This window comes from Tripterygium wilfordii, chromosome 17, assembly GCF_013401445.1.
Source record: "Tripterygium wilfordii isolate XIE 37 chromosome 17, ASM1340144v1, whole genome shotgun sequence".
In the NCBI taxonomy this organism is placed as follows: Eukaryota; Viridiplantae; Streptophyta; class Magnoliopsida; order Celastrales; family Celastraceae; genus Tripterygium; species Tripterygium wilfordii.
Genome location: NC_052248.1, coordinates 4,213,043 through 4,236,961, shown reverse-complemented (window position 1 = coordinate 4,236,961; position 23,919 = coordinate 4,213,043). Strand labels below are relative to the sequence as shown.

Genomic DNA, 23,919 nt, shown 5'->3' with positions numbered 1-23,919 from the left:
CCATGGCTTATGATGAAGCTGCTAGAAGGTAGAGCAACCGGAGTCAACGGTGGATGTCCTCGTCGATGATCTCTTCGTCAACGGTAATAGAGACGAAACAGAGAGAAAGAGGAAAGAAAAGGAGGAAGAAATGATACAGAGAGAGAGACGAAATAGACTAGGGTTTTTGGGGTATTTTGACACTAGAGTTTTTGGGCGTCAACGAAAAAATGTGGAGTGCAATTACCCCCACCTAACAATTTATATCCAATCCCATACATAACCATAAGTAATGGGAGTGGATATAAATTGGAAACGCAAGAATGGGGATCCAAAAAAAATTGTTAATTAGTAAATTGGATTACGGCTATGAAAAAGAAACGTACGAGATTACCTTCCTTATCCTTGTCAAACAAGAAGTGAAGTACATAAACAGCCGTACTTTTTGACTGCTCGGAGGGGCAAAACAGTAAGAGCACTGGAACCCACGAACAACAAATAATAATAATAATAATATTTGCTAAATTAGTAGATCGCTTTCCTTTCCCTTTATTCAAGCATCAGAACATCATCCAGCTTCATAATCATCATCGTCTTCGCCTTCCTCTGTAATTAACAGCAAAGCTGAAGAGTCAAACCCACCCGGGGCTCTTCTCTCCCTTCCATTCGCAAACTCAGCAAAGCCGAATCTACAATTTCGCTCAAACAGGTACGCATCTGCTTCTTCCGCTCTATATGTCTTTGTATCCAATCGAAATTTACTTGCTTTCCCGTTTTGGATTCTTTTTTACTGTTCTGCCGTCAAAACCCCAGTTTTACTTATGTTTGTAAACCTAATTCTGAGCTTGTTGAAGCTCATGAGTTGTTTTTTTTGTGTGTGCCTGAGCTGGGAAATCAGAGCTCCGTCTAAACCCTAATTTTGCTCCCTGGTGCTTGAGCTGTTGAGATTTGATAATTTAGATAGGTATACGTCCTTGGTGTATTTGCTGTTTCCAAACCCTCCTTACCCGTATCTGTTTCGGAATATTTTTCCTTTATAATATGTTGTACTGTGTGTGGCAGGTTAGATTGTGTGCATTATTTGAGACTCCAATCCGGGTTCCATGTATGGGATCATATGGATAAGCTAAGAATTTGCCACTTGGAAATTGGGGCGAGCACTGTTTTTTGGTGAAGTTGACTTTTAATCCGCCATTGATTGGAGTTTATTTATAAAGCTTGTAGATTTCTGGATTGAGGTTGGTAATATTTGGATTTTTGTCTCTGTAATTGTACTTGTGCTCTGTTGTCTTGATTTTAATTTTCCTTTGCAATGAAAATTCATTTGTCATTAGGTTTTCTGGCGATTTTTCTTAATTCAGAAATAACATGTTGGGGTCTTTTTTATTTTGATTTGTTCATTTAAGCTTGGATATCTCCTTTTAGTTGTTTGATGTTCAGTGCAGTATGCCGGTGGTAGTTTGGAGAAAATGCAAAGGTATCATGCTGCAACCTGCACTAGTGCAGTTAATAACAATTCTGTAGGAGGGCCAACAGCTAGGGATACCATCCGTGCTGATTCATCGTCACTGGCCACTAATTTCTCCCAGAGTTCGAGGTAAATTAGATGCACAAAGACCTCTTTTTTATTTATTATTTTTTTTATTTTCATTGAACCCTCTAGGCTAGGTGACAATCCCATGTCATCCTTTTCTTTGCCTTCTGTTATTTTAATTGGAAAACCCTAGGTTTTGACTGTATTTAAAATATTTGTGGTTTGATATATATTTTTAAGTGATAGCTTGTCCAGAGTTTAAGTGTTCCTTAATGGTGCAGGCGGCCATCTTCGTTGACAGCGTACAGGTTGAAGTGTGATAAAGAACCTTTGAATTCCCGGTAAGTTCAGCTGAAGTATAGTAACAATTTTTGTCATCTTCGGTTGGCTGTTGCTGTTTTTTGAAACCTTTTAGTTTATGAAGCTTGCTGGATGGAATTTTCTTCTCTATTTCGACTTTTGTATGCAGTTTTTCAGTTGTCAATCATTACATTGGTTTGCTTCTTGCTTTTTTACTTTGTTTGCTGAAAATAGTTTATTTCTCTCTCAATCATGTTGTCATATTGTAATCACAGACTTGGTCCCCCAGACTTCCATGCCCAAACTCCAAATTGCCCTGAGGAGACTCTCACTAGAGAGTACGTGCAGTCTGGCTACAGGGAGACCTTTGAAGGACTTGAGGTACAGTTCTGGCCTTCTGGGTTAATTAATGTGCTGCATATAACTCTGGAAAAAGAAGGGAAATTCATAGTGTTCAGAGTTTATGGATGCATAATGGATTTGTGTTTACAATTGTTAACCCACCAGCTGTTTTTATCATTTATTAGATTGTCAGCACATAACCACTTTCCCTCTGATTAGCTGAACAATTGAAGTGCTTGAACCCTGCTTGAAAAAGCACTTGTTCCTGCCTCTTCGGTGTAAATTGGGATCCTTTCCTGGAATACTCCTCCTATGCTAACTATCTTTAGAATTAATTGGCTAATTTCGTTGCATACCATTGTCATAATGACACGGTCCTAGCTAGGTGATACTCTATGGCTTGCCAACAAAGAGCTGTCTACGTCAATAAATGCTATTACAATTTTCATACATGTGTGGACCCCTATATGCTAGTAGTCATCAGATTTTTCTATTGACCTGGAATACTGATGCGCTTTATCTATATGGTCTGCTAACTCTTGAATGGGTTCTCTTCTGAAATCTGAATAACAAACAGCCCTTAACAAAGTCGTGGATTTTTGATATCGTTTCTGTAAAAAACCAAATCATAACAAAGTTAATGATCGATTGGGACACACTCCTGTTTATTATGTCAAGTTTCAAGTTTGGTTTTGTTTGTCTTCCCAATGTCTTCTAAAAAGTTTCACATTTATGGTTTATATCATGTTTCCTTTGAAAAATAGTTTATATCATGTTAAGCACTCCAGATTACTTACCCTTTCTTACATGGAGTATATATGTCGAGGGCGTAATATCTTCTGAGAAATGAGAACCAGATCCTGTTTACTTAGGTTTACTTTTCAATAACGCAAATCCCATTTGTGCCTCACCAAGTCAGCATAACTGTTACACATTTGTATATTCTCTTAATTGTTGGTTCCAGATTTCCAGTGTCAATGCTGGCTTGAGTAAACATTGGTGTAATGGGTTGTGAACTTGGAAGTTGCCCTAGTTAAGTTGTGTGGTTCCTGTGATCCTACTTTTGTGAAAAATATTTATTAAGAAGCACCAATCAGGTGCAAGCAAGGAAAGGTGCTACAATGGAAATGCCAAAATTAACAGCAAACAAGGCTGGCCTGTCTAAGTGGTCTAAGTCTATGTCCTTGCCCCAAATAATCCTGTAATTTTCTCGGTGGCAAACTAGGCAGCAGGTAGCTAGAGGAATGATTGAAGAAGTTTCCTTGGCCATAATGTGATCCTATTTTTTCTATGGGCATTTCTTACTCACGTTTCCTGCTGTTCAGTTTGGAGTTCTTTCGCCCTCTCATTCATTTCCTTCCCTGGCATAATGAAATTCAAAATGCAATTCAAATATCGTTGGAGTTGGAATATTTAAATGGATGATTCTTCAACTGACATGATTTCACTTGCTTAATTGTCAGGAGGCAAGGGAGATTTCACTTTCGCAGGATCAAGCTTTTAGTAAGCCTGTTGTACTTAGATGCAGAGAGGTGAATAACTTCTCTTGGCACTGTCGATGATTTGATCTGCAATCTCTTTAGATTATCTCACTGTTTTTTGGATGGTTGATTGCCTTCTCATGGGAGTGATAAGTAGTTTATCATATGTATGCCTTTTGCTGTTTTCTGCAGGCAATCAGAAAGTGTCTTAGAGCCATCAATGAATCTCGTGCTCAAAAGCGCAAGGTGATGGATTTTAGCCTTCTTAATACCTTTTGATGTTTGTTGAATATTTCATCAGAAAATCACATGTTCAAGTCTTCTTAAAATTTTGTGAAAACTTTTTCTCCCTCAATTCACTTTAGTTTTGGGAATCTCATTGTTTGTTTTAACCAGTATGTTTAATGCCATGGCAGGCCGGTCAAGTCTATGGTGTACCTTTATCCGGTTCACTTTTAACGAAGCCTGGTATCTTTCCTGAGCAAAGGCCTTGTAGTGAAGATTTTAAGAAGAAATGGATTGAGGTATAAGCATTAATTCGGCTACTGATGTGTTTGAGAGATTGGGCTCATTTCGCTTAGCATATTTCCTTTGATGTCACTGTAAATCTTAAAAGCTTTGTCTTCTATTTGATACATTTCCTTTTCTAGCTATGAAAATCTAATATCATCTAATCTAAATCATTAGTCATGTTATACAGTAGGTAATTATGTTCCATGATGAGGTACAATCTTGTCTTTTTGTGTACTTATTGCCTTTGGATTGATTTAAATGGCATTAATTGTTAACTTTCATGATAATAGTTGTTTGTCTATCTATGATGAGAACATACATAGTGGCCCATTGCTATCTTAGTAAACCCAGAAGTGCGTAACAGTGCCTGTTGCACACATCACAGACTGAAAGGCATTTTTGTCATATGTTCCTATTTGATGATTATGTTGCTTATGGGTAGTTATGTGAGTTTTCGTATGTATAGCATATTAGTATTCAAGCATCAATAATTTGGAAATTGACAGTTGGCTTACGTTCTTTGGGAGCACTGCCCTGTCGAATGATTCAGTGTATTTTACATTAGACATAATCAGTATATGGCTGAGAATGGAACACGATTATGGCTTTTTGAGTAGCCACTTTGATTTATTTTTCCACAAGTTATAAATTTTGAAAACTGTGAGGGAGGGGATTTTCCTTTAAACCACAATTTTTTTTTTGAAATGTAAATATTCAGAATTGCATTGTTTTATGTAATGTAAAATTGTAAATATTCAGAAATTTTAACTTATTTATTTGATATAATTTTTCTCGCTTTAGATGAAATTTTGGAGTGCTAGAAACAGTACATATGAGAAGTTGAGCTGATTAATATATTGCTGGTTAATTATATAATTGCCTATAGAAAGTTCTGAAGTTGACAATGTTGATGAGTTTTTCTTATGAAATTGGCTAGAATTAAATGCTTAAAAGCATTGTATGAGCAATATGGTATTAAGAAATTGATGAGGTTAGTTTTAGATTTGGCCTGCCTTCTAGGTGTTTTAAATTCTAATTAATATTTAATTATTGGCAGGATTATATGCAACCTATGTTTGATAATAAATTCTTTTCTTCTGCTGCTTTCCTGTTTGTCTGTCTTATTTATTTTTAATTTTTTCCATCTTCTGTTTCAGGGTTTATCACAACCTCATAAAAGATTGCGTTCTTTGGCCGATCATGTTCCTCATGGATACAGGAGGAGGTCTCTTTTTGAAGTTCTTATTAGGAACAATGTTCCATTGATTAGGGCGACTTGGTTCATCAAAGTAACTTATCTTAATCAGGTAGATATGATATATATCAGTATTGGATGCACTTAACTCCGACTTGCTATTATTGTCATTGGAAGGTATCTGATTATGATTTTGTTTTGCAGGTTCGACCTGGTTCTGCCGGTATTTCTTCTGGGCCGCCTGACAAAACACATCTGTCTCGCACAGAGCTCTGGACAAAAGATATTACCGAGTACTTGCAACACCTACTTGATGAATTTGTTTCAAGAAATAATTCTCATTCTATGCCACACAGCAGGGATAGATCCTCTCAAATGCTTTATCCTATGTCGGCACAGAACAAACGTGATCCAGCGTCAGCTATTCTTGATGGTGAGGAACCTTCCCTGCACTTCAAATGGTGGTACGTGGTGCGGCTTTTACAATGGCACCATGTCGAAGGGCTGATTTTTCCATCCCTTATCGTTGATTGGGCTCTAAGACAATTGCAGGTATTTTCTTTCTGTCTTTGCTTGAACATATGTCCTTTGAGGTGCAATAACTTTTGTTCTTGAAAAGGGCAACTAACAGCTACATTTAAATCTACCTTCTCTTGGATTTATGGAGAGTTTGACATTGCTAATCTTTAACCATGTCTATTAATTTTAACTCCATTTAGCAAACTTTTAGAAGCTGCTTATCAACTTCAACTTCTGCTTATTATTGTGTGCTTTTAATAGAATGTAGAAAGCTGCTTTTACAATCATACTTCTGCTATTACATTTATGGTGTCATAATTACTCCAAATCATTATTTTCTTTTAAATCTTTTGAATTGTATTATTTTCTGGTTTTTTGAATTAGTAGGATTACTGTAATATTTTTTATGAAATGACTCGTTTCTTCCAGTTCACCACCCATCCTTCGACTGTTCATCAAGAGAACATACAAAAGCTGCTCCTTTAGGCATGTTTCAATAAGCATCAACAATGCTAAAGTGGGCTCTAATTTTCTAGCTTATGCTTTTTCAGGAGAAAGAACCACTGGAGATTTTGCAGTTGCTATTGCCTATTATATATGTTGTTCTGGAAACTGTTGTTCTATCACAAACTTACGTACGCACTCTCGCGGGAGTAGCTGTCCGTTTCATCCGGGAACCTTCTCCTGGTGGATCTGATCTTGTGGATAACTCACGGAGGACATATACAACGTTTGCTTTAATTGAGATGCTTCGTTATTTAATTTTGGCTGTGCCAGATACATTTGTTGCTCTGGATTGCTTTCCATTACCGCACAATGTTGTATCTTATGCAGCTAATGATATTGTTTCTAAGCCATCTGAGGAGGCAGGAAAGATGAAAATTAATTCAGCAGAAGTTGCTTCTGTATTTAGGAGTAAAAGCTTTGATTCTCAGTATCAGACTATGTCTTTCGATTATGTTGTTTCTTCCATTCAGAAACGAGCTGACAATCTTGCAAAGGCTGCAAGCCCTGGATATCCTGGTCATAGTACGGCCAAGGCATTACAAGCTTTGGATAAAGCTCTTTTGATGGGAGATGTTAGAGGGGCTTATAAATATCTTTTTGAAAATGTTTGTAATGAAACTGTGGATGATGGTTGGATTGAAGATGTCAGCCCATGCTTAAGGTCATCGCTGAAGTTTATTGGGACAGTGAACACCTCTTTTGTTTGTTCTGTGTTTTTCCTATGCGAGTGGGCGACATGTGATTATAGGGATTTTCGATCTGCTCCTCCTCATGACTTGAAGTTCACAGGTAGGAAAGATATTTCTCAAGTCTATATTGCAAGTCAGCTTCTAAAGCTAAAACTCAGAAATTTGCAGAGCTCGTTTCGATGCAAGAATGATAAATCCCTTGGAGGCAGGAGTCGTTCTAAAGGATCCAGTCAGAAGGATGATTTTCCTGGAAGGAGTTTTACAGGGGATGGATATGAATTCAAAAGTCGAACTGAGGATAAGAAGAATGTTAGTTCATTAGATATATTAGAGAGCCCTGGCCCTTTGCATGATATTCTAGTATGTTGGATTGATCAACATGAAGCACACAAAAGGGGAGGGTTGAAGCGTCTTCAGCTGTTCATAGTGGAACTTATACGTGTGGGCATTTTCTACCCTCAGGCATATGTCAGGCAGCTGATAGTTAGTGGAATTATGGAAACAGGGGCCACTACGGTTGATCAGAATAGAAGGAAGAGGCACTATCGAATCTTGAAACAGCTGCCAGGGCTTTTTATGCGTGAAATCTTGGAAGAAGCAAAAATTGCTGAAGGATCAAAAGTTTTGGAGGCTATGCATGTTTATTCCAATGAACGACGTCTTGTCCTTCGTGGACTTGGTTGTGGTCAGTATAAAACTCCAGTAAATGCTAATTTATCAGCCAAGAAGCGTAAGCAACATGCAGTCAATGGAAGCGATGGTCCATCTGCAGCTTTTGTTGATCAGTGGAAATCTACTTATTCTCCATCCTACATGTTGACTGCCATGAATGTTGAGAGTGATGCTGACATGGAAGAACTGAAATCTTCTATTTCATTGTTGTTGCAGCTCCCAAAACATAGTTGTATAGATGTAGGACTGGATGGATTGCACGGGACTGTCAAGAGACCTGCTGCACCACCGTGCAAGGATCTAGGAGAAGGTACACCTGGATGTGAAGATTGTAGAAGGGTGAAGAGACAAAAGCTAAATGATGAGAAGAGCTCTAGTGTCCGAGGGCATTCTCCATTAACATCAGATGATGAAGATATCTGGTGGGCACGGAAGGGGACTAAATACTTGGAGTCTATCAAAGTTGATCAACCACTTAAGCCATGCAAGCAGGCTTCTAGGGGTAGGCAAAAGAATGTGCGGAAGACACAAAGTCTTTCTCAATTGGCAGCTGCTAGGATTGAGGGCAGCCAGGGAGCATCTACAAGTCATGTTTGTGATAGTAAGGCTAGCTGCCCTCACCATAGAACTGGAATGGAAGGTGAAACTCTTAAATCGCTGGATGGTATTGGAAAATCACTTTATGTAGATGTTTTTTCAGTTGGAAATACTTTAAAGCAGCTGCGATATGTAGAGAAGAGGACAATTGCAGTTTGGTTGACAACTATTGTTAGGCAGCTGGTTGAAGAGACTGAAAAAAATGCTTTCAAAACTGGGCAACTTAGCCGGCCTTTCATTTCTGTTGATGATAGGAGCTCTTTGCAATGGAAGCTTGGTGAGGATGAGCTATCTATCATATTATATCTGATGGATGTTTGTGGTGACCTGGTTTTGTTGGCCAATTTTCTTCTTTGGTTGTTGCCGAAAGTTTTTAGCTACACCAGTTCAACTATACATGGTGGAAGAAATTTACTGATGCCATTTAGGAACACGGAAAACCCTGCCTGTGAAATCGGAGAGGCATTTGTGATATCTTCTATCCGAAGGTGCGCTCTCAACTCCAATCTGAATAAATGGTTTCATTATTGCTCCAAATAAAGGCGCTTTTGTTCTTACCCTGTGAATGTACTTTTTCATGTGAATATACCATTTATGCAATTTTTGTTGACTTGGTATTTGGCTTATTTCATCCACTGGGATTTGGTTTTAAACATGAAACCTTTGTATTCTTAACTTAATATTTTGTGCTTAATTATTGCTTTCATCTTTTATTTATGTTGTTTCAATTCCTTGTTTTTGTTTGCCTTAAATTGACATATTTATTATTTTGTGTTTGTCGCCCAATGATCTTCACCATTGCTCAACTCAAAACACAAAATCCTTTTGCACCTTTGCTAACCTCTTGCATATCATAATCTGTCCAGCAGAAGGTAGAGTTCTTGAAGTTAAATCCTCTAGGGTTCTTGAAGCTGCAGTTTTCATTGTCAAACTTGATTGCTTGTTATTATAACAAAAAATCTGGTGCAAGAATTTTATCAGTTTTTTTTTTTTTGCAAATTGACTTATTTTGAAATCACTGCTATGTGTTTCTTGAAATTTGCCCATATAAGATTTCTCAATCACAGATTGTCCTTTGGCTCTTGTGAGTCTTGTCTTCATTAGTTAATTTTTTTTTCTAAGCATTTCAATACTGCCATCTCATATGCTGTATGATGCCTTTGGCTCAGGTATGAGAACATAGTTATTGCTGCAGATCTTCTTCCAGAAGCGTTATCAGCAACAATGCAACGTGCTGCAGCAGTTCTGGCTTGTAATGGAAAACTCTCAGGTTCAGCAGCCACAGCTTATGCACGATACCTTATGGAAAAATATCGCAATGTGGCTAGCGTCGTCGAATGGGAGAAAAATTTTAGGGCTACATGTGATAGGAGACTTCTCTCTGAACTTGATTCTGGACGTTCTCTGGATGGAGACCTGATGTTTCCTCTTGCTGGAGTTGAGGATCTTGATGGTTATCTTCGTCAAAAGATAAGTGGAAATCGGTTATCCAGAGTGGGTGCGGGCATGAGAGATGTCGTGCAACGGCATGTTGAGGATGCACTTCTCTACTTTTTGGGCAAAGAGAGGAAGCATCTTGCTGTTGGTGCACAAAAAGGTACTGCTGTAGAAAAATCAGATGATGACTACCAGATAGCTCAGAAAATAATTGTGGGGCTTATGGACTGCATGAGGCAGACTGGTGGCGCTGCTCAAGAAGGAGACCCATCCTTAGTATCATCCGCTGTTTCTGCTATTGTTGGTAATGTCGGACCAACAATGGCAAAGATGACTGATGTTACAGCAGGCAGTAACTATTTAAATTTGTCATTCGCTACCAATTCATTAAATATTGCTAGGCGTATGTTGCACATCCATATTACCTGCCTAGGCCTACTTAAGGAAGCTCTTGGAGAGCGCCAAAGCCGGGTTTTTGAGATAGCTCTTGGGACAGAAGCTTCTTCGGTTCTTGCTGGATCTCTTGCTCCTGGAAAGGCTTCTCGAAGTCAATTTCAATTGTCTCCTGAAGCACATGATTCAACTATGGTCATGCCTAATGAAGTTCTGAATAACCCTGCAAAGCCAGCACTTGGGAGAGCTGGGAAAATTGTGGCAGCAGTTTCTGCGCTTGTCCTTGGGGCTGTTATTTATGGTGTTACAAGCCTCGAGAGAATCGTAACTGTTCTCAGATTGAAGGAAGGGTTGGATGTCATTCAATTTATAAGGAGTTCAAAATCCAATTCAAATGGTAATGCCCGTTCAACTGGATCTGGAGCTCTCAAAGTTGATATCTCTGTTGAAGTTTATGTGCACTGGTTCAGGTTGCTTGTTGGCAACTCCAGAACTGTCTCCAATGGTTTCATTGTGGAACTCCTAGGTGAACCTTCTATGTTAGCTCTCTCAAGGATGCAGAGAATGCTTTCTCTTAGCTTGGTCTTTCCACCGGCTTATTCAATATTTGCCTTTGTTATATGGAAACCATTTATCATTAATACGAACCTTGCAAACCGGGAAGACATCCATCAGTTGTTTCAATCTTTAGCAATGGCCATAGGTGATGCTATAAAGCACTTGCCTTTTCGTGATGTGTGTCTGCGAGACAGTCAAGGTTTTTATGATATTGTAGCTGCCGACACCAGTGATGCTGACTTTGCTGCCATGCTAGAGTTAAATGGTCTGGACATGCATTTGAAATCCAAGGCCTTTGTACCTCTTCGTGCGAGGCTTTTCTTAAATTCTATCATTGATTGTCGAATGCCAAAATCTGTTTTTATGCAAGACGATGGGAATAGGTCTTCCGGACACGGTGAATCTAAAGTTCAATATGCAGAGAACGAAACAAAGCTTCTGGATAAGCTTGTAAAGGTATTGGATACCCTGCAACCTGCAAAATTCCACTGGCAGTGGGTGGAACTCCGGCTTCTTTTGAATGAACAAGCTCTCATTGAAAAGCTCGAGACACATGATATGTCTTTGGCAGATGCTCTTCGCTCGTCTTCTCCTGGTCTTGAAAAGGCTGCTGCTTCTGAGAATGAGAACAATTTCATTGAGATAATTTTGACAAGATTACTTGTGAGACCTGATGCTGTTTCCCTTTTTGCTGAGTTGGTCCATCTTTTCGGAAGTTCACTAGAGGACTCGATGTTGTTACAGGCTAAGTGGTTCCTAGGAGGGCATGATGTTCTTTTTGGACGGAAAACCATCAGACAACGGCTTATTAACATTGCTGAAAGTAAAGGTCTTTCAACCAAGGTCCAGTTTTGGAAGCCATGGGGCTGGTCTTATCCTGGATATGATCCTCCAATAAACAGGAGAGATAAGAAGTATGAAGTTACCGCTCTTGAGGAAGGAGAGGTTGTTGATGAGGGCATGGGCCCAAAAAAGTCCGGAAAAGGGTCCATCCAAATCTCTGACTCAGAAGCTTTCAGTGGCTGCCAGCAGCATGAAACTGAGAGGGCGCTCGTTGAATTAATTATCCCTTGCATAGATCAAGGTTCCGATGACTCTCGTAATACTTTTGCAAGTGATTTAATTAAGCAATTGAATAACATCGAGCAACAAATAAATGCTGTTACTCGTGGAGCGAGTAAGCAAATTGGAACCGCTTCTTTTGGAATGGAAGGGCCAACAACTAAAGGCAATAGTCGCAAAGGTATAAGAGGTGGGAGTCCTGGATTGGTGAGACGAACAACGGGATCGTCAGATTCTGCTTTACCCTCTCCAACCTCTTTGCGAGCATCAATGTTGTTGCGGTTGCAGTTACTACTCAGATTGCTTCCCATCATATGCACTGATGGGTAATTTCTTGAATTTGTCTGTTTTTTTTGTGCTTAAAACTAGACTTTTACTTGCATTATTCGCCGCCTGCATAGATTGTGTGCTTCTATGCTATCGGCTCTCGAGTTTAATATTTCATAATCACACCGCCACTTTGGCCAGATGTATTTTTTGACAACACAAACTGATTTTCGTCATGGTGCACTTTTTGGGATAGATATGAACTTATGTAGTGTGATCATGTTGAGTGGGCTTTCTTTTTTTTTGGACGAATTAACTGGCTTCAGATAATTCAATACTTTTTTTTTGAATGGACAAGAATTTTATGTGGTTAATTAAATTAGTGTAAGTGTTTTTACTAGTAATTTTAAGTTGAGTCAAATTAAGTTTGGATGGTTGAAGAAGTCACTGAAAAGTAAATGGCCTGATTCGGCACTGTGGCTCATTTGGCTTTAGCAAGGAAGAAGGATGGATGAGCAAGAACATTAAAAAGATAACTTTAGGCCTGCGCACACCTTCATAATGGATCAGAAAATGCCAATGCTGGTCTTCAAAGCATTAATAGATAATATAATGTAGGTATTAAATGCCCTCAATACATGGTGTTATAAAGATATAAACTTTTACTGAATAAGCCTAATGTAGCAAGATTAAGGATTAAGGAGAAGAAACATCATGCATTCCTGTGGATTTTACTTATTTTGTGCACTTCCCTCTCCCTCCTTCCTCCTCGCTCACACCCGCTCACACTCTCTATGCACAGTAATGGATTTATATGTACAACTTATCCCACAGTTTTATTCCTCTTTAAAGATTTGTTTCACGATGTTGGGGCAGTTGATCTTTCACAGTTTTATTTGTGACTCTGGATATGCATTGGTTTCATCTTCTTGACATTGTCGGTGCAGTCATTGTGATCAGTGGTGTGTGATTAGATAGATCATTCTCAAAGTGGTACTGGTGGTGAATAGATGTTCTGATTGATAGTCATACAATTAAAATTGGAAGCTTATGACAGCGGTCTTTTTTTGGGAAGAAATATAGATTATATGGCTAAAATTTTATTTACTCTTACTCGGTTTTATCTAACTTGGCAATTGCCATTCGTTGGATATGTCAGGGAGCCCTTAGGGCGAAACATGAGACATGTTCTTGCCTCTGTAATATTGCGTCTTCTTGGAAATCGTGTTGTCTATGAGGATGCAGACCTATCCTTCCATCCCATGCTAAGCTCTCAGTCTAAGAGGGAAGCAGAATCACTGTTGGAAACTGCTTATGTTGATTTGTCTTGTGAAAGTCTCTTCGATCGGTTGATATTGGTCTTGCATGGGTTGTTGAGTTGTCGCCAGCCTAGTTGGATGAAGCCAAATCCTGGCTCCCAGTCAACCAATGAATCCTCTAAAGAATTTTTGAGATTTGATCAGGAGGTAGCTGAAAGTTTGCAGGTTTGGTTTCTGTTGAAATACTACTTGATTAATCTTACAGAAAGCACCTACTTTACTGTATGTGTTCTACATGACTAAATTTTTGCATTTTTGTGCTAACAAGTTACAAAACTAAGACAAGTTTTGATGTCCCATGAGACTATATTGATCTGTTATCATTTATTTAGGATCCGCTTATGTAGAAAAATGTATTTCCATTAAAATATTTTTATCAGGAACTCTTCTTTGGAAAACAAATAATTTTCTATGTTTGGCTAAAAATAGCACTCTCTTTAAAATGGATGGATAGGGCTGCTGTTTTCTCATGTTTTATTGTAAAATATTCCTTTTATGTTTATGTTTTTTCAATACACAATATAAAGTCTTCATTTTTTCTTGAAAATGACAGCCCTTGGTTCAAGTAAACCATGTAGTTAACAAACTGGTTCAAGTAGACCATGTAGTTAACAAACTGAATTGCACGCCACTATCACACAGGAAACCAGAAATGGAACAAGAAAAATTAGTTGGCATGCCACAATGATATCCTCTAGTGTTGGTTCACATGGTTATCTGTTGAAAGTGTTTAGAAGCATATAAGTGATCCCAGGTTGTGGGGAAAATTGGAAAATCAGTTTTTTTTTTTTTTTTTAAATGTACCTCTATTCTGCCTGGCTTGGGAAAGGGAATTTAATTTTCTAGGACGGAATGGCTGTAGCCAGGTAGTGCCTTTTCGACTCCCCCAAACAATACTGGTAAGCAGATTGGGGTGGTCTTTGGGGGTTATGTCCCTTCCCTTCCTCTACCTGCAACCCCAAAATTCTCCGTTAACCCTATTACCTGTTACTTTTTAAGCAAAAGGAGCAAAGAATAGCTAGAAAATATGAACAGGTCTAAGCTGTGTTGTTGGAACTTTTTTTTTCTTCTTAAAAAAATTTGCTGACTTCAGGTTCCTTCATTCTGGACGTTATAGAACTTTTTTAGATTGTAAGGAAACTTTCCACTATCAAGTCCAGAAGTAGAGTGTAAAGTGTTGTGACTGTTGTCTCCTATGCTTGTGTGCCAATATGGCTGAAAATCTTACTAATTGAGCTTGGCGTCCTGTGTTTGTGTACGTGCATGTATAGTTTTTCATCTATCATTTTCTTCATATTGTTGGATCCTAATGATGGGAAATCCGTTAACACAAGGAAAAAATTAACTCTGTGTCCACCTTGCAAATATATTCCCTGTGGATGCAGAGTGACTTAGACCGCATGCAGCTTCCTGCAACAATCCGATGGCGTATCCAAGCTGCAATGCCGATTCTTCTTCCTTCTGTTCGTTGCTCTGTCTCTTGTCAGCCACCATCAGTCCCTTTAGCTCTTCTTTCTTCACTTCAGCCCAGTATTTCAATTTCTGGATTTTCTGGTGGTAATCTTCTTCAGAGAACTTCAGTTCCTTTGGCACGGTCAGCGAGCAACTTACCAGGAAAATCCAAAGCATTGTCTGTACAACAGGATCATGATAAGGAAATTGACCAGTGGACATTATTGGAAGATGGTGCTGGATCAGGCCCATCTTCAAGTAACACTGCAGTGATAGGAGGTGGAGACCATGCTAATCTTCGAGCTTCCAGCTGGCTTAAAGGGGCTGTACGGGTCAGGAGGACCGACCTGACCTACATTGGTGCTGTGGATGATGACAGCTGATTATAGTTTAACTTCATTCTTGATTTGTTCTAAAGTGAGCAAAGCCCTTCCCTGGAAATCTGGTGCTTTCATGTGCTGTGTAGCATTGGAATCAAGATTTCCATCTTTTTGTTACCATTCTTGCCTGTGATGGCGAATGAGTTATTGGGAGGGAGGGACATTTGTCTGGGGAAAGGAGGGGCACGGCGCGGGGTGTGAAAGGAATTTGAAGATCTTGCTGGCCCACGCTACCAGGTCTTGATCTGCTTGACTTCTAACTTTTTTACTTTCCCCTCCCCATACAATCTGGACTGTTACCTGTATCTGCAGTTCGGAGCTTGTTGTACATATAGAGATAATTGTTTCAACTTTATCAATTGATCAGAGTTAAAATATTACGAGAACGATCCATCGCCTTTTTTTTATGCTCATGATGTGATGATGAAGCGTCCTCACAACCTCCCCCGTCCCCTGATTTCATGAGTTACTTCACGTCGGTATATGCATATATGTTGGCCATTGTAATTCACCACTTTTTGTTTTGTATTTAATGAAATCTAGTGAAAATGAAACAGAGCAAAGAGTGAAGCTCTGGTACGAAAGGCAATTGTGTTGAATTAACACTACTACAGCTTTTGTGATCAAACATCAGGAGATTGTGCTGATTGTTTCTTTTTTGCTGGCTTTGTTGAGATCGGTTAGATTTTCTATCTGTTGAAAATCTCAGTCCTACTTGTGCGCAAGCTCAGAGAAAAAGCTTCATTCGAGGGGAAAAGGTATGAGCTTTCTCTATAAACCGACATCACTTGGGTTATTCAAGCGATGTGGGACAAGTCGTAACAATACTGATTCTCAAAAACACTCGAGTCTTCGTCTTGTGTTGGGATCTATCCTTGAATATGGGTCTTATATCACCTACTCTACCTTCTCTACATGAGGTATGAGTCCAATTCTCGTGCATAATTGAGCTCAAGACACGTGTCCAAATCCTAAACCGTGCATCTTACCAACGCAAGAGAGTTTGTGTGTGGCACTAAGAAAACCCTATGGAGCAAACACTAAAGTCTAATGTACCTATTTTTTTTTTCCAAATTTATACTTGAATGGCTTCAAAAATAGTGGCATTCTGGAGTTGGGTTAGGTGGGTAAAAGCTCAAGAGGGGTTTAGTCTATTCCAACTTAGTACAACACACACATGGAAGGAAAGGACACACTAAGAAGGCTTAGAGCCAGAGAATTTCCAAAGCAGTGGTTGATCCAACGGGCTCCGTAATTCATTTAAAATTTTAGGATGTACAATTTGAATCTAATGATTTGATAAATGTGTCACATTACACATCATTTTCATTTATTTATCTTATTTTTTCTTCATTATTAGATGTAAATCGTAGACTTTATTAAAATTGCGGAGCCACAAATCGATTCAACCCATGACGGGGAATGATTCATTCATATGATTGTACATGGTATTTGGGAAATAACTTATCAAACTCAAAAATCACTTTTGACTTCTTCAATTTCGAAGTACTTTCCGGTTCAACTCAGAGAATTTAGGACCGCGTTTGGTCTGTTCCTCACAAAGTAATAATATAAAAAGGACTGCGATTGGTCATCAAATAAATAATAAATAATATATACTTCTTTTATGGGGTCTTTGTTTTATCAGTCGGCGAAACACCCCAAGACAAGAACCCATAGAAACACCCAAGAAGAGTGTGTGATCTCTCTCTTTCCTTCCTCTGTAGGTTGACTCTCTCTCTCTCTCTCTCTCTCGCCAGTAAGTTCTAATTGTGTTTCTCTGTCTGTAAATGCTTAATCTTTCATGTTCTTTCAATAATGATTTTGGGAACGTTCTTGAGTGGTTTTCAATCTCTGAAAACGATAATAATTCTTCTTTTTGTGCATGTCTTTGCGATTCAGAAGCAGTGGCAGAAAGATTTCTTAAAAGTGTTTTGGATTTCGTTAATGGGTTTAGTTTTGAAATATTGCGATTTTCTGTCTACAAGTATTTTTCATTATTGTTCAGGAAGTCCTTCTGATGATGCTTAAACCAATGTCTTGTGAGTTCCAATTAGAATTAAAGGTTAGGATTAACAATATTCAATTTTTAGTTCTTCTCCAATTCAATTCATACTTTGAAAGACAAAAAAATACCAAAATCCCTGGAAAAAAAAAAGAACCATCTTTGATCGCTTCATATCCCATCTACATGATCAAACTATTTGAGCAAAATTCCATGAAGTTGTCATGTATTTATGATGAATAGTACCAAAGACCCTATCAAGTATAATTGTCATCTCTTTATCTCATTTTTCCCGAGATCTACCATATTTTTATGTTCTTGTTTCTGGGTATTCAATCTCAGGTATTCGATTGAAGGAAAAAAAATTGTTTTCCTTTTTTAGATTTGTGGGTGTTGGCAGTAATGGATGGTGATAAGGGAGAGAATGGATGTGTGGATGAGAAAATAGACGGTGATAAGGGAGAGCGTGGACGTGTTGATGAGAAATCAATGTCCCAAAGTAAGGCTGGAGCTGTTGATAAGTTTTTGGATGATAATCAGGGAGGAGGAGGAGGAGGAGGAGATTGTGTAGCTGATACCAAAAACACGATGTCTGAAGCTGAATCTGAAGCTCTGAAGAAGTGCCTGGAAGAAAACAAAGGAGACCATGGCAAATGTAAATCTAAGGTGCAAGCATTTCTGTCCTCTTCGTCTTCTAGTCCGAGAAAACCATTAAGTCCTATAAAGCTCAAGAGAGGCTCTTTGGTTGATGCCTGAACTCTGAAGGAACTGTAGATCCAATTTTCATGGTTATTTGCTTGATTTGTCCAAAGTTGTAGATATAATAGTTGATCATATAATTGCAAAAGTTGATGTTGTTAATGCTTAGTCATTGCTGAAGGAATGTGCTTTTTGATCCTTGATGAAATTGAAGATTGTAACCTTCATCAGTTACTGAATGATATCTTACAGATTAATGATTGCTTTCATTTGATGTGCATATGGTTTTCATTTGTTTGAATATGCAAATATTATACAATGGGTATTCATTTTTTCCAGGTTTTTTTTTCGAGATTTCTGGTATTTTCGGTGGATGGTGTGAATGTGCAAGTGTGTCTTAAAGTTCTTAATGGTGGTCTAAGTTTAGTAACTTACAATAATTATCAAGCTTTCTGAATCCTCATGAAAATAATTTTTTTAACATGGGAAACATGAAACTAATTGGTTTAGATACAGATGGAACAAGAAAATTATTTTCTTAGGTTCATCAATCAACAAAAATTTGCAGTGTCGTGGTCGAAGAAGAGGTCCAGGATTGAGGAAATCCACTTCTGATGGCTTTAAATTATCTTTCTTCTGCTATTTTTCTTGGTTTCTCATTGATCTGTCCACATCTAGAACGTCTTTGATCCAAGCAACAATGTTGAATGCTAAGCCTTCCAAGACTCTTGAGTAGCTCTCCAAGATAGCTTGCCCCACATCCTGCAAAAAAAGTAAAATCTTCCTCAGTCTAACATCCTTCCTATGCATTATTAATTTGTTGTTCGCAGATGCATCGTTGTTCTTTTTATTGCAGCATTATGTGAAGAATTTATAGATTTCGATGGACTTACTCTATTGCATTGAATCTTGCATGTGTCCAAGGATGTCTGTGAAAGTTCGGGATACCTCTGCTTCAAGCAAAATAACAAGCTCTCTGCTCTTAAAGCTAGGACATGATTTTTGTCGGTCCTATCAATGTCAGACATTAGATCCTTCACCATATCCCACGATGATTTTGAATGACTCATGCATGCTTTATGTCTCCATGTATACATTGAAGCTTCCACACGGTCTGCAAGCTCAAGTGCTTCATGTTCTGATGTTATATTAAGATAGTCAAGAAGATTGTCGGGCGAGAACTTATCTGTAGTACACATATAGCGGTGGATTGAATCTCCCAGACATGCTTTACCACTCTGAAAACAAGCATCTATCAGAAAGTCAGAAGGTTGTTTGCGCATCAGTAGGGAGATGCAAATGTGGTTCAAGATTGATTAGAGTTTCCATGTATGGCCTAACCTTTGGAAGAGATGCTATGTATGTCTCTGGAATTTCCATCTCATATAGAATACTACTGTTGATGGCCATTGCTGCTTTGTGAATCTGATTTGCACAGTCGCGTTTATTTCTCAAATGTTTCCGGGACTTCTCAGAAAGGCCATCCGGAGGAACACATGCAACTGGCAACCACCATTTCTCCTCTTTCCGCTGAACAACTATTTTCTGGAATGAGCCTGCAAGTGTCAACTTTGATGACATGCTTCCTTGTTCTTCATACCAGAATTCTGTATCCTGGAAACTATCCAGAACTTCCTGTCAAAGAAAGTTGTCCGTACTTGTTAGATCACATCCTTCAAACCTAAAAACTGAATTGACATACTCAAGAACAGAATTTGATTTTTCTTACCAGGAGCAGTGCATCAAGCTTTTTCAATGCTGGCAGGTTTATGTATATATCTGACCTCAGTCTGCCTTCCATTACCTGAAAACCCAAGTAGACTGTTTTTTAAGGTTCTGAAGATGGAGCAAGTATGGAGATTTTGGTTGTGAATTATCAAAATATACCTCAACGGCTGTTCCGTCCGGTAGATTCTGCAACCTGCTGGGGATGAATTCTACAATGTACTCACACACGGATAGAAGACATTCCATTTCTCTTTTCCACATTGCCTTCTTCTCAGGATTCAAAGGCTCTAACCTCAAATTCTGTCCAACTACAGTTGCTGAAACAACAAGATGGGTGAGTTATAAGATTAAGATTGATAACTTAAATCAATTCAATTCCATGCCTTCTCTGCAGATTTATTTGAAGAAACTCATACCATAGAGATTGGTTTTGGCGTTGGAGATGGTAACAGCAGTGCAAACCCCTTTCCCGCTTCTTGACATGTCTTCACCCAACAAAAGCTTTGCAAATCTTTCCTTCATCATCTCCAGCTCTGCCAAACATCATCACAATTGTCAATCTACTGTATGAGTTTGAAATTTCTATAAGAAGGAGAAATTTAGAACTAGCAGAAACCCACCTAAATCTACTGGTTCTTGATCATCAAGCTTGTCATCCGCACCCCTCTTGTGGTGCGGCTTCATTCCAAGTCTGCTGAAAACAACCTTATTACAGGAGTTGGTGACTGGGCAGAAAGAAGGAGATGGTTCAGTACTGGAGTAGCTACTGTCATCAATGGCTTCAGAGGAGGCAGAGGTCTCTGAGAAAGTTCGACTGTAAGTGAATGACCCGCCACTGATCGTGGAGTTCCCTGGAGTCTCTTTGGTTGATTGATCAGTTTGATCCATTGAAGATTGAGATGGTTGATAACCCAGATCATAATTCTCCTCAGAATTTGATGAATTGTCCATTCTTTTGGGGTTTCAATACTTGGCAGAACTGTTAAAAGAGTAATGCTGCAAAAAAATGGTATGTATAAATCAATTTCAAAACTGGGTTTTGGAGGTGCAGAGAGAAAACAACAGAAGAAAAAAAAATGGACAAAATCTGAAGCCAAAAAACGGCTGAACAGTCTAGGATTGCTTTAAAGCAATACCCTTAATGGTTGGATTTGAATTTGAACACTGTTGAAGCTCAGCAATCAAGACCGTTTGAAACAGTTCCCTCCAAAGAATGCTCTCACTGATCTCTTCTTCTGCACACTTTCTCTGAACACACCATGATCATCATCAAAAAAGCATAGTTCCCATTGATTTGATCAAATGGTCCTGGTAAAATCAGATCAAGATAGAGAAACCCAGATGCAAAAGTGTGTTTGTTTGATGATGCAGAGAAAAGTAGTCAAATGGGTTTTCTTCGGTTGAATTAGAATTGTATGTTGAGACTTGAAGAGTTGAACATGAACATGTGAGGTGGTGTGCTTAGGATTTATATTATATATGGTTTTATTCATTTAATTAAATCGTGATTATTAATATTCATGTACTTGGCAGAAATTTTTTATATTCTAGATGTGTGTAACCATTAAGGTTGACTTCATGAGGTAGTGTACAGTGAAATAATTTATCCATCGCCACCGTCTGATTATAATATATTTGTGCCTTCTTGAAGGTCAAAAGCTCAAAATGTAGAGAATAAAAAGAATGGCATCTTAGAATTATTAAGCTAATTACAATCTAATAGCTTAGCTATAGCTAATTTGCGAAGGACGTTCGAGCTTTTCCTAAAAGTATGACATGGGTTACTTCAACGCCCAATTCTCACCCGAGAATTATGGAGTTTCCAAAGCTACCCCAACCTTGTGTGCTCTTATGCATGAGAATGTAGATACAACTTGACAATTTTTTTATTTTTTATTTTTTATTTTTTGTATGGGTTACAACTTGACAATTAAGTACATGCTAGTCATGTTCTTTCACCCGAGTTTCATCCTCTTCGGAGGCAAGTCCATATAAGGATTATAATACACTTAAAGTACATTAAATCCTTCACCAACATTAACACACATTAAAAATAAGAGCATTTGTTTGAGTAGAAATTAAGTATTGATAAAAAAAAATTTAAAAAAATAAAAACTATATTTTCATTTGATGGTCGTGAGATAGACGTGCCCAATTAATTTCCAAGGCTGGTCATGACTTTATGTTGTTCATTTATAAAGATGTGATTGGGGGATACAATAGAAAATGGACACAAAAGGTTGTTCAGAAATAGACTTGTGAGTCCAATTGTTTCCTCTTCATGAACAACAGCGTATAAAAGCTTTACCATCCTTGGCAACACAATAATAATTCTTTTTTTTTTGGTAACCGATAACAAATCCGTAGACATACCCTTTGAAAAAACCACTTGAAAATAGCAACGCCAGTTTGAATCGAACTCTCAACCTCGGGTGAGATTTTTTATGCGTCAAGTCCAGAGAGATAACCAGTTAGACTATCGCAAAGTAGTTCAGTAATAATTCTACTCTATAAGTTACAAGACAAATTAGGTAGATATAGAGTCAATGGCAAGTCATTGTTGCCCATACAGATACCATTAACAGTGATGCAAAGATTATGCAGAAATTTTAAAAAAGTGGAACCAATGGGTTTTTGATCCTGCTAATTAATTTTCCTGGGATTATTTGTGGATGCATTTTTGTTACAAAAGAAGAAGAATCTCCTCCATGAAAATTTGCAGACATTGATCAGAATAGATCTACACACTGACTTTCTTGGTTCATTGACATTGGCTGCACAACATTCTCTGGTTGTTTGAAGATGCTCTTCTTTCTGCAAAATGAGTGATTTCATCAATGGCCATCAGGAATTCAATAAGTTAATAGCAGAGAAGCAGATCGATCGATCGATCGAGATAGGTTGGTTTGGTATGGACAAGACTTACATAAGTGATGAATTTGAATCCAATTTTTAACTCTCCTCTGTAGGTATCATCTTCAAGCACTACATTGTAAGGAGCAGGTTTCACTTCCAAAAGTTGTGTGTCACTTCCTTCTGTTATTATCCCCCCTATGTGAATACTGCCATTGTTGTGTGGTCAAACAACTAATATATTATATATTGCAGAAGAAGAATTATATAAGCTTATGTTGGAAGACATTAAGATGTTTGTTACATGGTTTCGCCGACAAATCCTTTGTCCGAAGAAAAGAGTTCCTGGTCCATGATCTTGAGCTTGAGATGGGTTAAGCTTTTCCAATCCGATATTGAGAATTCGAACCTAAATTTCTCATTCCACCATGCTTTTCCATCTTCACCTGCTTGATTCACCACAAGTACTAGCACATTATCTGACAATATTTACATATATATATATATATATATATGCACAACCAATGAAAACTACACCTGATGATAACTTGCTTCTATGCAGTTGATCTCCGCATTCTATTATCACGTAATATGTAGGCGTTCCTATCACCGGAACGATGAAAATGGAAGTGTGAATAAGGTCCAGTGAGTAGAGAAAATGAAAGATGTAGTTGGGGGAAGGAAGAAAGAAAGAGTTACCAACAATATTAGTGTGCCTAATTCCTTCAGCATTAACTAGCAGCAATTCAAGTATTCCTCCTCTTGGGTATGTGTATTCTTCCATCTTATTCTCTTCTTCCCATATGTCTGTTTGTAGGGGCAAGAGAGAGAGAGTGTGTGTGTGTTGACTTTCAATTCATCAAAACTGGGTTTGATGGTATATCAGGATGATAGAGTAGGGTAATATAGAGTAGCAGTTATAAATTTCAAAAAGCAGTTAAAGCAATTCTTAAATGAATCCAAGTTACTGTTATAGCGTGAGTAATAATGGTGTTTTAAGTTACATAATTAATAGTTCAGTAAAAAAAAAAAACAATTTTATATGTTTTCAAGAACGTTTGATAGAATTTCTTCTACTCTGTTTCATATCATATATGGTTGAATGATGCTCTTGTATGTTTTAAATGTATCTAATATTAGTAGATCCAATGTAAGTGAGACAACCGCCAGTATAGAAGAATGATAGGGTTTTATTTTTTTATAGAACGGCTATATACTCAACCAAAGCAGGCAGGGCATCAGGGGATATGGCTTGGGCAAAAGAAAAAGCAATACAGAGAACCAAAAAAGAAAGCGGCAAAACACAAATACATGAAAATAAGATTCATGATGGTCAATTGTAAGGTGATCCAAAAATTAACCAATCGATGTACAAAGTTGTATGAAAAATGTTCATGCCGGTTGCACTCACAACCACATCAAATCTCCAAGGTGAACA

At 38.1% G+C, this 23,919-nt stretch overlaps 4 protein-coding genes across 9 annotated transcripts; 2 read left to right on the top strand and 2 right to left on the bottom strand.

The window, feature by feature from the left end:
- The first annotated feature begins 525 nt into the window (after positions 1-525).
- LOC119982476 (mediator of RNA polymerase II transcription subunit 12-like) lies at positions 526-15,582 on the top strand. 5 transcript variants are annotated; one of them, XM_038825872.1, is made up of 15 exons: positions 526-688; positions 878-943; positions 1,042-1,217; positions 1,420-1,576; positions 1,795-1,854; positions 2,089-2,194; positions 3,619-3,687; positions 3,829-3,882; positions 4,053-4,160; positions 5,307-5,456; positions 5,549-5,896; positions 6,415-8,816; positions 9,498-12,104; positions 13,205-13,529; positions 14,750-15,582. In XM_038825872.1, exons 4-15 carry the CDS (start codon positions 1,449-1,451, stop codon positions 15,197-15,199), a joined length of 6,807 nt encoding a protein of 2,268 aa, XP_038681800.1. In that variant the 5' UTR covers positions 526-688; positions 878-943; positions 1,042-1,217; positions 1,420-1,448; the 3' UTR covers positions 15,200-15,582. The 5 variants fall into 5 exon arrangements, with proteins under 5 accessions (XP_038681800.1, XP_038681801.1, XP_038681798.1 ...); XM_038825873.1 differs by lacking the exon at positions 878-943 and having other exon boundaries at positions 1,047-1,217; XM_038825870.1 differs by lacking the exon at positions 878-943 and having other exon boundaries at positions 1,425-1,576.
- Positions 15,583-16,800: 1,218 nt separating this feature from the next.
- Positions 16,801-18,178, top strand: LOC119982439. Of its 2 annotated transcripts, none has more exons than XM_038825816.1 (2): positions 16,801-16,923; positions 17,544-18,178. In XM_038825816.1, exon 2 carries the CDS (start codon positions 17,604-17,606, stop codon positions 17,955-17,957), a length of 354 nt encoding a protein of 117 aa, XP_038681744.1. In that variant the 5' UTR covers positions 16,801-16,923; positions 17,544-17,603; the 3' UTR covers positions 17,958-18,178. The 2 variants fall into 2 exon arrangements, with proteins under 2 accessions (XP_038681744.1, XP_038681743.1); XM_038825815.1 differs by having other exon boundaries at positions 16,819-16,955; positions 17,544-18,169.
- A 143-nt stretch (positions 18,179-18,321) lies between these two features.
- On the bottom strand, positions 18,322-21,249 carry LOC119982438 (rop guanine nucleotide exchange factor 3-like). The gene is made up of 7 exons (XM_038825814.1): positions 20,249-21,249; positions 20,045-20,161; positions 19,788-19,945; positions 19,630-19,704; positions 19,242-19,535; positions 18,794-19,138; positions 18,322-18,662 (listed from the first exon to the last, which is right to left on the bottom strand). Exons 1-7 carry the CDS (start codon positions 20,577-20,579, stop codon positions 18,540-18,542), a joined length of 1,443 nt encoding a protein of 480 aa, XP_038681742.1. The 5' UTR covers positions 20,580-21,249; the 3' UTR covers positions 18,322-18,539.
- A 969-nt stretch (positions 21,250-22,218) lies between these two features.
- On the bottom strand, positions 22,219-23,290 carry LOC119981738 (elicitor-responsive protein 3). Its single transcript, XM_038824849.1, has 5 exons — positions 23,181-23,290; positions 23,019-23,084; positions 22,786-22,927; positions 22,555-22,690; positions 22,219-22,442 (listed from the first exon to the last, which is right to left on the bottom strand). Exons 1-5 carry the CDS (start codon positions 23,263-23,265, stop codon positions 22,272-22,274), a joined length of 600 nt encoding a protein of 199 aa, XP_038680777.1. The 5' UTR covers positions 23,266-23,290; the 3' UTR covers positions 22,219-22,271.
- Positions 23,291-23,919: the final 629 nt, after the last annotated feature.